This window comes from Notolepis coatsorum (assembly GCF_963971535.1).
Source record: "Notolepis coatsorum genome assembly, chromosome: 20".
NCBI lineage: Eukaryota > Metazoa > Chordata > Actinopteri > Aulopiformes > Paralepididae > Notolepis > Notolepis coatsorum.
Window position 1 is genome coordinate 3,989,938 of NC_140184.1, and position 18,604 is coordinate 4,008,541.

The following is an 18,604-nucleotide window of genomic DNA, read 5'->3' on the forward strand; positions in this document are numbered from 1 at the left end:
AGAATAAAAATTAAAAACATAAAAACATGGGGAATAAAAAATAGATAAATAGTGCAATGTCAATCACAGAGAAATAGTACAGTATAATAGTGTAAAGTCAGTCAAATGTTTTGGTAAAGAGATGCTGCCTTTTAAAAAATGTTGGCTTCCCTAATATTGTTGGTTAACGTGTTCCACAGTTTTGGGGCGTAGTTTACAAAGGCTGCATCACCGATCTTCTTTTGACTCTTTCTGGTGACTTCTTTTTTTTTTTGATCAAATTTTTTTTTTATTATTATTAATTACATGAAACAGGACAACACAATAACCACAGTAACAAAAAACATAACTTTCACAGGAGAATAACAAACAATAATAATACAGAATAATAAATTATAAAGACAAAAAGAAAAAGAAACAGCGTCCAACCTATCAGATATAGATGGCTACTTCAATAACAAAAAGGGTCTTCAAAACATGGCAACCTTTCCCCACCTTTACAAAGTGGAGTGACTTAAAAGATTGTTTATGAGAGTGTTGCCGCAGATTTACTGTAGATAGCCTAGGTCCCTTACACATGTTCAAGACTGCCAAACTTGCAGAAGGTAAAGTGTAAGAAGAAAGAAATTCTTCCTCCAAGTTGGTTGACAGGTCAATCAGTCTGCCAATATTAGTCTCTTGGGGAGATGGCATGTGAATTGACATATAGCGCAGAATAGCTAAATACCAACCCCCCCTAAAATCCCCCCAGTCAAAGTTAAGAAGGACAAGACAAAAACCAAGACAGACAAGACATTTCCTCCTCCCCCTCCCCAGAGACCGCCGGACCCCCCCGATCAAGCGCCCCAACCCCGCTCAGCCGCACACTGCGGTCTTTACCTTCTCAGCTGCTGCGAACCACAGGTCAATTCCAGCCTGCCCTACCCCGATCACCCGGGCCGTGGATATCTCAAGATAAATCACATCCAATAGAGTTAGGGACCAGTTAATCATTGTAAGCTTCTCAGGCTCCTTCCATCTCATTGCTATTAGCTTCTTCGCTGCTGTGACGCCCGCTAGGACAACCCTTTTCAGTTGTACGGACGCGGGTAGTGTCGTTATATCGTTCAGGAGTAGCGTAACAGCTGTGAATGGGATAGTTAAGCCACACAGATCTGAAAGTTTGTCCGTTATTGACCTCCAGAAGCGGGCCACTGGTGGGCAATCCCAATACATATGCATATAAGTGCCAGTGGCCTTTTGAGAGCACAAAGTGCACCGAGAGTCGGTTATCAGTCCCATAGCAAATAGCTTCCTAGGTGTAAGATAGGTCCTATGAATATAATTAAAATTAATTTGCTGGTGATTGGGGTTGCGGGAAGATAATGCCACATTTGCCCAAACATCATCCCAGTCAAACTCGGGGTCCAACTCCGGGATATCCACACGCCAGATTGTATCCAATGATAAATTTGTATACGTGGATTGAATTAAGAGCGTATAAAAGTCGGAGACAAACCCTCTGGATGTCGTCCTGTCCACTATGAGCCTGAGGAAGGGGTGTGGGTGCAAGGCTTGAGCCCACGGTACGCCATGCGCCCTCAGTGCTGACCTTAGTTGAAGGTAAAGAAAGAAGGACTCGCCGGGAAGATCATAAAATTCTCTTAAGTCCTGAAACGCACGGAGGCCGTTCTTATCATAAATATCCTCCAGAGTATGCACTCCCCTCCTTTGCCATTGAGGAATATTAACCGGCTTGTGTCCAACAAGTAATTGCTGGTTATTAAAAATTGGAGAGTCCAGGTGCCAAGGGCATTTAACCCCACACGACCTCTGTACATTACGCCACGTTTGGATCACGTGAGTTATGATCGGTCCATACCTCAGCCGGCATTTCGCAATAGAGACAGTGGAGTACACTACATCCTGCAATCTTAGCGGAGACACCGCCGCCGCTTCTAAGGAGCGCCACGATACAGCCTCTACAGGGTCTAGCCAGCACATCAAAGGTCTCAGTGAAAAGGACCAGAAATACAGTTTAAAATCAGGGATTGCGAGGCCCCCATCTTGTTTCCTACGTTGAGTAGTAGCCCTTTTGATTCTCGGGCGTTTGTTATTCCAGACAAACTTAGATACCATCGATTGTACCTTGCGCCAGTGGTCTATTGGAGGGGGCAGGGGGAGCATTGAGCTAATAAAATTTATCCTAGGCAGGATGTTCATTTTGATTATGGAAGCCCGGGCTTGTAAGGAGTTAGGAAGGGACGACCACCTGTCTAGATCCTGGCGTATTTTATCATAAGTACCCGTGAAGTTGTACTTAGTAGTTTGGTTCAGCGTGGGGAATATCTCTATGCCCAGGTATTTAAAATGTTCTACTATGGGGATATCAGCTGGTAGTCGTACCGCCTTGGCCAGTTCATTAAGAGGTAGGCAGGCTGATTTGTTCCAGTTAATCTTAAAACCTGACAATTTACCAAAGTCGTCGATTATCCTCAATAATTTTGTGGCCGACCGGGAGGGGTCGTCCATGAAAATCAGCAGGTCATCCGCATAGAGAGCAATTTTGTGTGGAGTATTGTTGACCATTATGGGGACGATGTCCTCCGATTGCCTAATAAATTGGGCCAAAGGTTCGAGGGAAAGCGCGAACAGTCCCGGGCTCAGAGGGCAACCCTGTCTAGAAGATCTGGAGACTGGAAAGAGTGTGGAACAGTTTTTGCCTGTCAGTATCATCGCAGACGGCGAGGCATACAGGACTTTAATCATATGAATAAAACTCTTTCCAAGACCCATGACCTCAAGTACCTTCCACAGATATGACCACTCAAGTCTGTCAAACGCCTTCATGGCATCCAAAGACAGAACTGTGGATGGAGTTGTATTGTCTTTACTGTTATCGATTACATGCAACAGCCTCCTAAGATTATCTGCAGCCAGACGCCCCGGGATAAAACCAGTTTGATCGCAGTGTACCAATACAGACATAAATCTCTGCAGGCGACGGGCCAGCACCTTGGCAAACACCTTTAAATCGGCCCCGAGAAGACTCAAGGGTCTATAGCTACCACAATCATTGGGATCTTTGTCCTTTTTGAGAAGTAAAGAAATCAACGCCATATTGACATCTCTTGAGAACTCCCCTTGTTCGATAGCGTAATTGATCATATCGAGCATCAATGGGCCCAGTTGGTCCCAGAAAGCTAAATACACTTCGGGTGGAATACCATCCCAGCCTGGCGCCTTACCCCTCTGCATTTCAACAATAGTCTCCCTCAATTCTACGAGAGTAATCGGTCTCCCCAGTTCCTTGGCCTCTTCCTCAGAAATGTGGGGTATCTCAAGCCCGCCAATGAACGATTCAAATCTAGAGTCATCCAGATTACCCTCTGAGCTATATAACTGTGAGTAGAACTCTTTAAAAGTGTCATTGATCTTTTTCGAATCAGTAGTGACTGCACCCTGGCTCGTCCTAATCGAGGGGATATCTGAGAAATGATCATTTGATCGTATTTTCATTGCCAATAGATGGCTAGGTCTTGAGCCGTGAAAATAGTAATTTTGTCTTGTCCTATGTATCAAAAACTCAGACTGTTGTTTAAGTATGGAGTTTATTTCTTTTTTGACTATCTTACGTTGTGTGTTTAGTCGTTCATTATAGTCAGTTTGCAAGGATGCGTATAGGTCCGCATATAATGATTCCAGTCCTTCTAGCTTTTTTGACCGGGATTTTCGCAAATTGGAGGCAAATAGTGTGACATACATTTACATTTACATTTAGTCATTTAGCTGACGCTTTTATCCAAAGCGACTTACAAGTTCTGTACGACAAGCCATCAGGAAGGGCACAACTCTATCAGCTGAGCAACAATGTTCATCAAAGTGTTGAGTGCTACAGTGTAGGTTAGTTTATTAGGACAAGTGCATGACAGTACGGTTAGTTAGGGTTAGATTTTTTTTTTTTTTTTTTTTCTTTTTTTTTTTTTTTTTTTTTTTTTTTTTAATTCAGATAATGGTTGAAGAAGTGCGTCTTTAGTCGACGGCGAAAGATTGGACGTGATTCGGCTGTCCTAACTGGGGTGGGTAGTTCATTCCACCATTGTGGGGCAAGGACTGAGAATAGGCGACTTCTCTTTGATGACCCTCCCGGAGCTTGGATAGGAGTAGGTCTGAGGCGGCCAGAAGATGCAGAGCGTAGGGGTCTTGAGGGTGTGTAGTTAGAGACCATTGACCGGAGGTAGGCGGGAGCGGTTCCCTTTGCCGCACGGTATGCTAGGTCGAGGGCCTTGAAGCGGATTCGTGCAGCAATGGGGAGCCAGTGCAGGTCCCTAAGAAGTGGGGTGACATGGGCCGACTTCGGTAGGTTTGAGATCAGGCGGGCCGCTGCGTTCTGAATGAGTTGAAGAGGCTTAGTGGCAGTGGCCGGGAGGCCAGCGAGCAGTGCATTGCAGTAGTCGAGGCGGGAGATGACTGTTGATTGGACGAGGAGTTGGGTGGCTTCTTTTGTCAGGAAGGGGCGTATCCTTCTGACGTTGCTCAGGAGGAATCGGCAGGTTCTGGTCGTCGCTGCGATGTGAGCAGAGAAGTTCAACTGGTCGTCGAGGACAACACCAAGGTTCTTGGCGGTCGGGGACGCAGTCACAGCTGCATTCTCGACTGTGATTGAAAGGTCGGTTAGGGGGGAGGATTTGGCCGGCAGGTGGAGCAATTCTGTTTTGCTTAGGTTCAGTTTGAGGTGGTTGGACGTCATCCAGGCTGAGATGTCGGACAGACAGGCCGAGATCCGCACAGAGACGTGGATATCTGAGGGAGGGAAGGAGAGGAAGAGTTGAGTATCGTCGGCATAACAATGGTAGGAGAAGCCATGAGACGTGATAATGTTACCCAGTGATTTAGTGTAGAGGGAGAAGAGAAGGGGTCCTAAAACCGAGCCCTGGGGGACACCCGTCCGCAGGGGGCGGGTGGCCGACAGGGTCCCTCTCCATGACACTTGGTAGGAGCGGTCATTGAGGTATGATGACAGCCATGTCAGCGCAGAGCCAGCCACTCCCATTCCTGCGAGGGCCGCAAGGAGGATCTGGTGGTTGACTGTGTCGAAGGCTGCAGATAGATCTAGGAGAATCAGGACAGAGGAGAGGCCTTTCGCTTTTGCTAAGTGAAGTGCCTCTGTGACCGCAATGAGGGCTGTCTCTGTGGAGTGACCAGTCCTGAAGCCTGACTGATTAGGGTCTAGGAGGTCATTCTGTAAGAGATAAGTAGTAAAGACATGACCCCTGATGAATCCTTTCAATGCGTTCCACAGGACCCTAGGGTCTTCTACTGTGCCAACGTTGATCTGCAAAAATTCAGCTAGTTTACTCCTGAACTCAGAACAGAAGTCATCGTTCTTTAGCAAGGTCGAATTAAAACGCCATCTGGGAGCTCTTGCGGAGAGCCTGCCAAAGGTTGCCGTAAGGAAAATCCCCTTGTGGTCTGAGAGAGCCAAGGGAACCAATGAGACATCGAAACTATCAAACATTTTAGGGGACGCAAATGCATAGTCAATTCGAGAGAAGCTTTTGTGTCTGGCTGACAGGTGAGAGTAATCTCTGAGGGTGGGGTTGCATAAGCGCCAGAGGTCTGTGAGCCCTGTGTCTTTGGCCCACATCCTGAGGGCCTTAGAGGCCCGTTTCTGGTCGCTCGTTTCAGCGGGCCCGGACCTATCTATCTCCGCATCCCAGCACGCATTAAAATCGCCACCCACAATGAGAGCGTATCCATTAAGTTCCAACATATTCTTCGTGATTGTATTATAGAACGCTGAATCAAATGTGTTAGGAGCATACAATGCTATTATAGCCATCTTCCTATGCAAGAATTCAACTTTTGCTATAGTAATCCTTCCCTCCGTGTCCGACCATACATCCAAGATTTTGATATCAAGGTTACGTCTTGTAACTATGACTACTCCTTTCGTCTTATCATCGGCTGAGGATGAGGAGATAACGTGATATTGCCGATTTGCCAGTCTTGACACGTCACCTACCATTAAATGCGTCTCACTAAGGAGAGCAAGGTCAATATTTCTCCTCTTCAATAGCCAAAGGACACTGGCACGCTTGTGTGGGGCGTTAAGCCCTCCTGCGTTCCAAATTAAAATATTCAATTTAGCCATGGTCGAGCTTGTATAAGTGCGTAGAGAACATACCCGTGCAGCCAGGCTGAGTACAGAGGTGCCGATCCCGGCGGGCCCGGACGGTCAATCCCAGGAGTTCAGAGGAGGAACACTTACACATATATAAGACAACAGTACATAGAACACATAAAAATACCACCCCAGCTACAGCCCCCCCTCCTTCTACTCTAAACCCTAACCCACCCATCCTACTATAAGTTCCTCTATACCCACTCTCCAATCCCCACCCTATGCCCCATCCACTGAGGATGGTCATCTTCCTATCACTTCCCACTAGAGACATGGATCAATAAGACGCTTCCCACTCCCACCCCCCTCTAGATAAACCCCTGAGTAAACCCCCACTAGTCCAATAAACACAAATAATAATAAAATAAAATTCAATAAAGATATCGGTCGAGACCCACCTGAGCCCTGGCCCCAACATGAGACAACCATAATGGTAAAAATAGCCATTATTAAATAATAACTCCGCATCAACCTGCAGCCCTCTATTTCCGAATCTGCGCTTCAACATCACATTGTTATAGCCCAAAAAGGTATAGGAAAATTCAAAACAAAATTAAATTAAAGCATCCCAGCCGATAGTCTAAGGCAGGTTCGGGTCACAGGTTAATTGTGCAAAATTGTGTGAACAGTGTCAATTAAACAATGACAAAAAAAAAGGAGGAAGGGAAAAAAAAAGGTTATGGTCAAAGTGCACCCCTTTAGCCGTCCCTCTGATCAGGCACAACGGCTGAAATGACCTAACCTATGTAAGAATAGAATTAAACACAATCATTCATTAATCAATCCGGGGATGGTAATAGGCAACACCTGACACCACCTGTCATCATACATTGTTTCAATAAAGATATCGGTCGGAGCAGTTAGTCCAAGGTAGGATCGGATCACAGTTAAATTGCTCATTCAAATGCCATTAAAACAGCGACAATAATTATTATATAATTACTCAGCATCAACCTGTAACCATCTACCTTGGAGTCTGCATATTAATGTATCAACGTTATAGCATAAGTGCCTCACGGAAAATTCAAAACAAAATTAAGGCGAGTCAGCAGTTAGTCCTAGGTAGAACCGGATCACATTTAAATCGCGCATATAGATGACATAAAAACAGCGACAATAGGAAAGAAACAAGAAAGGAAAAGAGGGTAATGGCTAGAGTGCAAGCCATATAACCATATAGCCATGAAGTGCAAGCCATACCCGACCCAACCGTTTATCAAATATTGTATATGCATATTCAACCGACCTTGGCATCTACTTTGGATCACCAAAGCTCAAAACAACCTGGATATAAAAATAAAAAGCATACCAGAAGTTAGTTAGGGACTCGGTCACTCTTGAACTGTGCAAACCAATGTCCCTTTGAACAGCAACGTAACCATTAACGGGTCTCGAATGTCTCAGCGCAGACCATAGTCGAAGCCCGCTGGCTAGCCCGAGGCTAGCGCGTAAGCTAGTGACGAATCCGGATAGCACGTTAGCCTACTATGTACATTGTTCAGCTAGCTCGTTAGCTTCCAAAGAGGCGATACACAAGTACGACCATGAGGTCAGCTTTAGCAAGTAACAGAAGTCATTGGGAAGCCCCGCTAGTTGGATGGGCAGAGGACAGTTAGCATGTCTGGGCATGACAGCAAGTGTTTGTGAATAGTCGACCTAATCAATGTATATAGGCCCAAACCGCCAAGTCACTCACCCTCCATAGATATCAAGCAACAGACTCGGGTGTCTCCGCGAGATATTCCTTCGCTTTAGCCAACGACCAAAACAAACGCTGACCACCGACCTTCTCCAACACAGATAGTTTCGCGGGAGCGAATAACGTGGGCCTCAGGCCTAGTTTCCATAGCTTAGTCAGGACCACCTTGTACTCGGCTCTCTGAGCTTGAACCTCCGGTGTAAAGTCCTCGAAAATGGCCACTTTGTGATCGCCAAGCCTCAGAGTACCCCTTCTGGTACGAGCCGACCGCATGATGATTTCTCTCTGTTGGAGTCTGTTCAGCTTGACTATGATGGGCCTCGGTTCTTTGTTCACGCCGGGAGAAAACCTGCCCGCTCTGTAGGCCGACTCACAGATAGGAGGCGAGGGGAGGACGTCCGTCCCTAGTATCTTCTGCAGCAGTTCGGGCATGGTCTCAGAGAGACGGCCTTCACCGCTGGTCTCCGGTACTCCAACAATCCTGACGTTGTGGCGTCTATCCCGGGACTGCATCTCCTCCATCGCCGACTGTAGTTTGTTGACTTCAGCCTGCCTAGCCAGCAGGGCGGATTCAAGACCCGCCATCTTCTCACACTGTGATGATACCTCCGTCGTTAGCATGGCTAGTTCGTTAGCATTAGCCGATGAGGCAGCGTGAATCGTCTCCATCTTGTCTGTCAGCGGGACTACCGCCAGCCGTATTTCTTCTGATATCTCACGACGGAGGCTGATACAGAAATCCGCCAACGCTTTCTTCTGTGCTTCAGCGATGCGTGCCTCAGAGTCTGCGTGTACTTTCTTCTGTGCTTCAGCGATGCGTGTCTCAGAGTCTGCGTGTAGCTTGGTCATGACCAAGAGCACAGCTTCGCTTAACTCCCCGACAGCGGGGGACGGTGCGGCCATGCTCGGCGGTGCCGGTGTCGTGCCTAATTCTTTCATGGCTCTGGTTTCCACCCCCGCCATCGTAGAAAGTCGAAAAAAGTTGATGAATGTATACTAAACACGACGACCTAGCAAACAGATAAAAAACAAATAAAAATAAAATAAAGACTAATGGGGAGAAACGTATATTCAGCACGGTAGAAGGGAGCTCATGTGAAACACGTCTACTCCATGATCGCTCAGCTCCGCCCCCGTCTCTTTCTGGTGACTTCTAATGTCTTCCTCTTGCAGGTCCTCATTGAAGATGGCCCTGAACACGCCTTCCTCTTGCAGGTCCTCATCGGACAGTGAGAAGCTGATTATTGCAGACTCTTCATCGGACAGCTCTCCGAGTAGACGGTCAGCTCGGTCAGCTCCTAAAATGAACTCCACCCTGAAGGAGGTCTCCAAGGAGAAATGGTTGGTAATACCACCGTAGTACCTCTAGATTAGAATGTAGTACCATTGTAGTACCTCTAGAATGGGGGGGGGGGGCACTACAGTAATCTTTTCAAGCAATGATTGTGTACACCTTGCTCTACACAGGAAACAGCTGTTCAATAATAAATTAGTGTACACCTTGCTCTACACAGGAAACAGCTGTTCAATAATAAATTAGTGTACACCTTGCTCTACACAGGAAACAGCTGTTCAATAATAAATTAGTGTACACCTTGCTCTACACAGGAAACAGCTGTTCAATAATAAATTATTGTGTACACCTTGCTCTACACAGGAAACGGCTGTTCAATAAAGCAGAGGAAGAGAGGGACACATGGAGTGATGAGGAGTCATTATTCAACATAAGTGGTACATTTAATTATTCTATTAATTTCATAACTTATTTGTTCACATTAGTTTGTCTTCTAACTGGTCTTGTTTCCCAGCAGCAGCAGCAGCAGCAGACAGAAGCACTCGGGGCTCCAGCCCCAGGAAGAAGGTCAGTAGCTGCACTGCTTTACATGCTGTACACAGTGGGTTGCAGCCAGTCTGCCATGGAGAGAGAGGGGGGGGGAGGCCAGGGCTGTACAACTGGGCACCATGTGGTCAAGTATATACACTAATTACAATGAAATATGTACCTTTTATTAAGGGTCAGCCGGTCAGTAGATTAGCTACACTGTAGGCATTGTTCCAGGTTCCTAATGTTAGGTTATATAATCTTGACCAGTGAGAGGTTTTCTCAGAACCGGAGTATCATTCCAGTGGAGATCTACAGCGACACAGCCGTTCAGAGTACAGCAACTTTAATCAAATATCAATTCAGCCCAGGTGGTGCCATCACACGTTTTCTCTAAATCATGAAGGTGTCGTTCAGCAGGCCGACATCTCATTACACGTTGTAACCAAATAATAATTACTGTGCTGATGGGGGTTTTGGTTTTGCCTAAATGTGCCACGATAACCAGAAAGTTGTCATTCCCTGGTTATATCACATGGTCGTGTTTCTGTTCTGGTTGCAGATGTGGAATTCTGAGGAGACCGAGATGTTGAAAGCTGGGGTGTTAAAGTTCGGTGAAGGAAACTGGGCCAAGATAAAGTCTGCGTACCCCTTTGTGGGTCGCACCGCTGCCAACCTCAAGGACCGATGGAGGACCCTGAAAAAACTGAGCATGGTGTGAGTGAGTGAGTGAGAGACCACCCCCCCCTTTGTAAACCTGCAGTCCGCTCATCTGAGACCTACAACAAATAACAAAAAATATACATTACAAATACTGTACATTGTGGATATTTAGAACAAGTTCCAAATAAAGATGAATTGAATAAAAAGTCTAAATGTCCAATACTTAACAAAATATATAACTTCATCTGCTGTGGAGAGACCAGCTTGTAGGGGTGGGAATTGCCAGAGACCTCACGATACGATACTATCGCGATACTTGCGTCACGATACGATAGTATCGCGATACTAAATATATCGTGATACGCTGAGTATTGCGGAATTTTTTTATTTTTATTTTATTTTTGGTCAAATTTAATTTATTACCTTTTTTCAACTGCAAAGTACAACTTTGTCAACATGTTTTATCTAATAAAATAAAGTTCAGTCTGCTCATCTCACTTCAATAATTTTTATTGCAGAACATGGTATTTTCTCAAGCAGACAGATATAAACACTGTAATCTGTGTTGCATGTACCTGACAAACTGAACTGTTTGTATTACAGTCATATTCCAACTTAACTGAATGCATGTGTGTGTGTGACCTACTGTACTATTACAGGTATTGAAATGAACAATGCAACTTCCTTATAAGAAATTTAAAAACTGTATAATTAAATAATAATAAATAATTAAATATCGATACTTGGCGTCCCTGTATCGATACAGTATCGGCACCCTGAAATCTCTCCTGGTGCCCATGTCCTTGGATCAGAAAGAGAAAGCAGCAGGTGTGAGTGCAGCGGGGGAAGCTGCTAATAGCAGTATCTATCTACAGCGACACGGGTCGGATGAAATCCCCACATTCATGAGAAGTGGTCTCTGCAGTTTACAAAGGAGATTACAAACACAAACACACACACACATCTGTTTTTTTTTATACTTGTTGTTTATCTACGTGTACATTGTCTTGTTTTTAACTCCACTGAGGGGTGGCACTCCTTGCCCCTTGGCACTACTTACCCCACTCTCCCCTACTGTATTTGCAAATCTGGTATGTCATAAATGTATAGATGTAGCAGTACTGTATGTCATGTATGTCATATGTTATGATGAATTGAAATGGGGGACCCTGATGTAAACAAGACGAAAGTCTTTCTCTGGTCTGCATCCCGTATGTATTGAGCTGTACTGTACCCATTCTGCAATCTGTTAATAAAGTTTTCAATCAATCAATCAATCAAACCCTAATTTCTAAACCCTGGCTACGGCCCTGAGAGTGATGCTCATTCTAACATCAGCCAGCCTGGACCGGCTGCTGCTGCTACGTTAACCAGCCACCAGGGGGAAGCTGTCGAAGGAGCAAGTTGCAGAGTAAGGTCTTAGTGAGGTCAACCACATCGCTCTTACTTGTGACGGCTGGACCAGCCTTACGCAAGACCACTACCTAACTGTCACAGTGCACTATTTAGTGGAAGGCAGCATGAGGCACAACGTTCTCACAACAAAAGCTGTGTACACAGCCCAGACAGCAGAGGAAATCGGCGACATCCTGAAAGAATTTGCCATGTTTGATAAAGTAATGGCCAGGGTTCGAATGATCACCTGAGAGCTATGGGGGCCCCATGCATTTTTTTTTTTACAATTTTTTTTCCTGGAATTGTGGCTGTTTTCGAAGTCATATTTAGAGGAATATCTCTATGACATCACACAACATTCTAATCATTAGACTATTGTGTAATGTCATCTACTTGTCAACCTAGCCCTGCTACCAATCATGACATCAAACTAGCCTGTTAACTGTTAACTGATTGCCGATTGTTCCCACCTGGTGTCAAGTACAGCCTACTTAAGTCATGTTTGTCACACTTGTCATTTACACACTGATGAAGGCCGGATGGCTGAAAACGTTTTGTGTCCTTTAAAGTTTAAACAACTTGTAGAATAAAAAACAACGATATTCCGAGTGCGGTCCCTACCTCCCTTTTTTGCATAATTAATGTTGGACTACGCACCTGTCTGAGCGCAGTGGTTACCCCCTTTTTCTACCATAATTGCTCATTTTTGCCACTTGCTGCCGACCAGAAGAATGTCTGTTTTCGAAAAAAATAATGTTCCGTTTTTTCAGAAATGTTAAACTGAAAGCTTTTTTTGCTCATTCTGAATCCAATGTCTTACCAGATCCCAGTGTTAAAGTGTTCAGACCCAAAAGCACTTTCAACCCTATGGTCAACAATCACTCTATTAATGCTTTTTGTAGACTGGTAGAGGATGAAGTTGAAAATCAGTTTTGCCCATCTAAATATTTGTAGTCTAAAAAACAAGGTACAAGAACTGAGTTCTGTCCTATTTGAAAATGCTTTACATATTACAGCCCTATCTGAGACACATCTAGACACATCAATAGATGACAATCAGGTTGCAATACAGGGGTATAATTTATACAGGCTTGATAGAAATAAGCATGGAGGAGGTGTTGCTTTTTATATTCAAGAACATATACCTGTCAAAGTACGAATAGATCTAAGTGCACCTGGTGTGGAAATGTTATGGCTACAGGTTCATCTACCTCACCTGAAACCAGTTCTAATAGGCTGCTGCTACAGACCACCGGGCTCAAACATACAGTACCTTGAAGATATATGCAAGATGCTACAAATAGTCACTGATATTGACAGAGAAATATATTTTGTTGGAGACCTTAATATTGACTGGTTCTCCAAAACATGTACATTAAAAAAGAAATTAAGTGATGTGGCCAATGTGTGCAATCGATCACAGATTGTGAATGCACCAACCAGAGTTAACATCAGGTGCACAGGAAGATCTTCAACTTGCATTGATCACATTTTCACAAACTCTGTGGAGATGTGTTCAAAAGTAGTAGTGATCATAACATCATTGCAGTAGCAAGGAAAACTAAGGTGCCAAAAGCTGGGCCTAAAGTTATATACAAGAGAATGTACAATAATTTCAATGAAAATGTGTTTGTTGAAGACTTGAACGAGATACAATGGGATAATGTGACTGAACTAACGAGTACAGAGAATGCCTTACAATTATTTATGAAACTGTTCTCATCCATCTGTGACAAACACGCCCCTATGAGGAAATTAACAGTCAAAACAACTAAAGCCTCTTGGCTTGATTTGGAGTTGAGAAGCTGTATGAAAGAGAGGGATCAATTGAAAAAGGATGCTATTGCATCCGGTGGCTCGGATGATTGGCAGGCCTACCGTTTTCTGAGAAACAAAGTCACGAAAATGAATACACAGAAGAAAAAAACTACTATAAATCCAAGTTTGAAGAAATTAAAGGTGACAGCAAAAAGTTATGGAGAACCTTAAATGAGGTCATGGGAAATAATAAAACAAATACGATGCCCTCATTTATAGAAGCAGCTGGTGGATTTATTACCAAACCTCGAGATATAGCCAATCATTTTAATGATTATTTTATTGATAAGGTGGAGATGATAAGGAATCAAATGCTGCCAGTGGATGGTAAGCTGTCTGAATCAATAATTAAACAGCATATTATGCATACAAAAAAATTTGAATTTGATTTTATGGATATAAATCTAGAGCAAATGGAAAAGCTTCTCTTGTCCATACAGTGTGACAAACCTTGTGGTCATGATAACTTAGATGGTAAACTGCTCCAGCTGGCAGCCAGAATTGTAGCAAAGCCACTGTGTCATATTTTTAATCTATGTCTAAGTGAGGGTGTTTTTCCTCAAATGTGGAAGATAGCTAAGGTCACTCCACTTCCACTGGCCCTGAACTGCTCAATGAGAAACAGTGTGGAGGGGATGCATACCAAGCTGTTGTGGTTGAAGGAAGGAAGACAGACTGGATTGCAGCCTGATCTTGTTCATGAGGAATATATATATCTCAAGAGAACCTATCTGTTTGTATTCACAGCTAACATGTACACATGATCGACATAAGTATAATACTAGGCATGCCTGTAGGGAAACGTTTACACTGCTACTACCAAAAACCAATGCAGCAAAGAAAACTGTGTTATATAGAGCCATGTCATATTGGAATAAACTGCCAGTACATCTTACTCAGATAACCAGTAAGATAAGTTTTAAAAATCATTTGAAAAGAGCATTGAGAGAAAAAGAAATTAGTTTACATTAAAGAAAAACACAGATACTGTAGTTTACACTGTAAAGATATGACTGTCTGAGAGTTTAATCCCTTTTATTGTATTTCTGTGATCTGATACTCTGTGTACTGTAATGCTATTTGGAAATATTTTTATATTTTTATATGTAGGAATATTGGAATATATTTTTAAATGTATGCTACTATAATGTTATGTATGTATGTACTGTTTTTGTTGTGTGTGGACCCCAGGAAGACTAGTTGTTGCTGCGGTGATGACTAATGGGGATCCGTAATAAAGATAAGATAAAGTTTGTGGAAAGCGAACAACTGATTAATAGCAAGAGAAAAAACTTCTCTCAAACCGAAAGAAAGGCTGCAGACCAACTAGCCAAGAATAGAAATATCACCATTAAGGCTTGTGACAAAGGCGGTGGAATCTCTATAATGGATACGCCTAGATACAGTGAAAAAAATCAAAGAGATGTTAACTGACACCAAATATTATAAGAGAATTTTACTGAATCCCAGGAATAACTACAATCTAGAATTGAAACAGATAATCAAAAGAGCTGAAGAAAATAAATGGGTCACTGCAAAAGAAGCAAAATTCCTGGTGGATGAGTTCCCTATCACACCTGTCATCTATGGTTTAGCCAAGGTGCACAAATGCCCAAACGACCCTCCACTCCGACCCATAATATCGGGGAGAGGGTCACTCACAGAGAATGCCTCCAAGTTTGTAGACTACCACATCCAACCACTGGTGTGGAAACTCCCCTCGTATATAAAAGATACCTCTGATGAAGGTCAGGCCTTTCTCTAGAACCCTTCTTTCCTCCGCCGAGAGGACATAGGAGGTGGATACATTTGTAATGTTGGATTGTTGGGGGGTCGTATCAGCACTATTTCCCCCCCCACTAGTTTAACTGGTCCATCCAGGAATTAGAAGTGGCCCGTGCCGTTGCTGGGGTCCAGTGCACGGGGTCTCTCGGATTCGTTGCGAATAGGAGTCTATTCAAATCATTTAAAAAAGTGCACCTATTGCTTATGATATTGTTGAGTGCTGCTAGCAGGTGTTGATGGTCTGGGTCCAACCTATCTGAGATCAGCGGGACATAGATTTCTGCTGAGGGGAAGACTACACTGCATGTTTTGAGAAGCTGTTGGAGTTGCTTCCATGTAGTAGTGCTGGTGGTTTGATTCCGTAAACAATTATTTAATCCTAAGGGAAGTATCAACTTTTCTACTCCCCTACAGGGAGTCATCTCCAGTTTTTTTTAGTATTTCTCTGATATGGTTAAATGTAGCCCCTGGGTAGCTATCTACTTGTACTCGGGGATTTACAAAATTTGGGATTCGTGAGAGGTTGGAGTCTCCCAGGAACAGAATAGGTTTGACTGCCGACACCGTCCAGTCCCTGTTTTTTTTTTAAAGAGTTAGGGTGTCTGGTGGGCTCCAGGCGGGGTCGGAACAATGGCTCCAGATGTTGTGAGCTTTTAGGGCAGGACTCAGAATGGGTATCGCTCTGGACTTCTATTGTGTCCTTTAGAGCCTTTTCCATCATCATGTCAGTGTCACTGCCTGTTTTCTTTTGTTCTGGAGTCTGTTCTTTACCCGCCCGGAGTCTCTCTGTCGGTGCCACTGGGGGAGACAGAGAAGAGATTGTGTTACTATTGTGTACTACTATATTGGAATATTCCGTTCTCCTTGAAGCAGAACGTTTTTCTCTTCTAGGTTTCTCACTTTCTGACCCCAACCTCTCACTCCCTTCAATCAAGGCCTGCTTAGTCTGAGGGGTGGTGACTGGGGGACTTTCCTCCTCTGGGGAGCTCTCGTGTAAATCAAAAGAGATGTGGTTCCACGAGGATGGTTTGGGCTCCAACTGGGCCTCCACTGTCCTCTTCAAAGGCCAGCAGTTCTCCCTTGGGGTAGGGTTAGGGTGTGGTATGAGGGTAGGGAGTGGATTAGGGTAAGGGGTCGGGTCAGGGTTGTGCTGGGAACTGTTAAGGTGAGGAGTAGGGTTGGGAGAGAGGTTAGGGTTAGAGTTAGGGTAAGGGATCAGGTCAGGGTCTGGGTTGTGCTGGGATGGGTTGGGGTGAGGAGTGGGATTGGGAGAGAGGTTAGGGTTAGGGTTAGGGAAAGGGGTCGGGTCAGGGTTGTGCTGGGGTCGGTTAGGGTGAAGGGTGGGGTTGGGATAGATGTTAAGGTTAGGTTTAGGGTAAGGGATCGGGTCAGGGTTGTGCTGGGATGGGTTGGGGTGAGGAGTGGGATTGGGAGAGAGGTTAGGGTTAGGGAAAGGGGTCGGGTCAGGGTTGTGCTGGGGTCGGTTAGAGTGAAGGGTGGGGTTGGGATAGATGTTAGGGTTAGGTTTAGGGTAAGGGATCGGGTCAGGGTTGTGCTGGGATCGGTTAGGGTGAGGGGTGGGGTTTGGAAGGCAGTTAAGGTTAGGGTTAGGGTAAGGGATCGGGTCAGGGTTGTGCTGGGGTCGGTTAGGGTGAAGGGTGGGGTTGGGATAGATGTTAAGGTTAGGGTTAGGGTAAGGGGTCGGGTCAGGGTTGTGCTGGGGTCGGTTAGGGTGAAGGGTGGGGTTGGGATAGATGTTAAGGTTAGGGTTAGGGTAAGGGTTGGGGTCAGGGTCTGGGTTGTGCTGGGATCGGTTAGGGTGAGGAGTGGGGTTGGGAGAGAGGTTAGGGTTAGGGTAAGGGGACGGGTCAGGGTTGTGCTGGGGTCGGTTCAGGTGAGGAGTGGGGTTGGGATAGAGGTTACGGTTAGGGTTAGGGTAAGGGTGGGGTGTCTGCTCACCAGGGGCCAGGTTGTTTGCTGAAGAGGTGTGGGTCAGGTATGGGAAGTTCTCTGTGGATAATCTAACCCTGGATTCCAATGTGCTATGTTCCCTATCTAGCAGCATGTTGTGGAGTCTCACCAGAGCTGGTAGTGAACTTGTGTTTATATCTGATCCTACTCCAGTTTGTTGCTCTGTTAAGGGCCTCCACATCACACTGCTTTATGTCTCTCAGCCCCTCTGCTATGACTCTATCATAATGTTCCCTGAGTATTTGCATGTTCTGTTTTAGCCAGCAGTTGGTGTTTTCCCTCACTCTCTCTGTGGTAATTATATCAGGAGAGGAGGGTTTGATAAAGTCTGTCAATTTATGTACCTGTCTCAACATGCCTGGGGGGGCCGATTGTTTATTCTGGGCTTCCTGTAGGATTTCTAAGTGGTGGAGGGCCTGTAGGAGTTTAAAATATTTTTTGGTTGTTATCAAGTCAGTGGTTGCTCTATTAGTGAGAGTGACCCGTTGACCTTGTTGACCTTGTTCCTCCGTTCTAAGTAACCACTCCCCCATTCTGGTCCCCCTAGCCCCTCTTCTGCTTCTATGGTGGGGATAAGTTGTCATGTTGGCAGGGTAGGACAGGTTATTATACTTGTCTTGTGTTTCTCCAGGGGCAATAAAGCAATACGCACAGGGTCCCTATGTGAAAGCTGAGTTAGAAAGCTACTCAGTCCTTCAAGGGCCGCTAATGTGAGCTCCTCACATGGTAAATGCAATCTAAAAAGTGCTGAACACAATAAAAGAAGAAGGTGCTGTTCTGAGTTCTAAAACCAGGTATATATATATAAAAATACAATAAGAATTTAAACAAAGGTGCTGGGTGCAGTGGAATAAGTGCTGCTCTAGGTTATTTAAAAGTAAAACAATTATGAGGGAAGGGGGAGAAGAAGAAATGAGGAAGGGAGGTTAGAACAAAGAACTGATTGACGTGAGGACTAGGGTCCACTTACTTAAAAAGGGGGTTACTGTTGGTATTTAAAAACAGAAGTAAAATACGACAGAACCACCAAACTTTTATGATAGATATGGATAGTATGGGTCACCAGCACTCAGAAACTGCCGGATGCTAAGTTGTACATGTTGGGCAACTTTTTTTAGAATTTGATAACTAGGACTATATGGGTTTCTCGTCCACGTCAGACTCAGGAAGGAGGCCAAAGGAATGTAATAATCCTGGTCAGAACAATGAGGCAGACTGGATACTTTGTAGGACATGACTTCGAGAACATTTGAACCTGATTGGGGAGAAATTTCACACAGACACGCACCGGCCCATGGATTCGCGGACA

At 44.6% G+C, this 18,604-nt stretch overlaps 1 protein-coding gene across 4 annotated transcripts in view; it reads left to right on the forward strand.

Annotated features, from left to right (window-relative positions):
• The window catches only part of LOC311247052 (telomeric repeat-binding factor 2-like), a 61,460-nt gene extending 50,498 nt beyond the window's left edge, over positions 1 to 10,962 (forward strand). For 2 of the 4 annotated variants that reach the window (XM_084337346.1, XM_084337348.1), the window contains exons 9-12: positions 9,015 to 9,182; positions 9,499 to 9,572; positions 9,650 to 9,702; positions 10,226 to 10,962. In XM_084337346.1, the coding sequence (XP_084193472.1) occupies positions 9,015 to 9,182; positions 9,499 to 9,572; positions 9,650 to 9,702; positions 10,226 to 10,384 (454 nt within the window). In that variant the 3' untranslated portion in view covers positions 10,385 to 10,962. The remainder of the gene's footprint in view (positions 1 to 9,014; positions 9,183 to 9,498; positions 9,573 to 9,649; positions 9,703 to 10,225) is intronic. The other 2 variants (XM_084337347.1, XM_084337349.1) reach the window with 2 other exon arrangements.
• Positions 10,963 to 18,604: the final 7,642 nt, after the last annotated feature.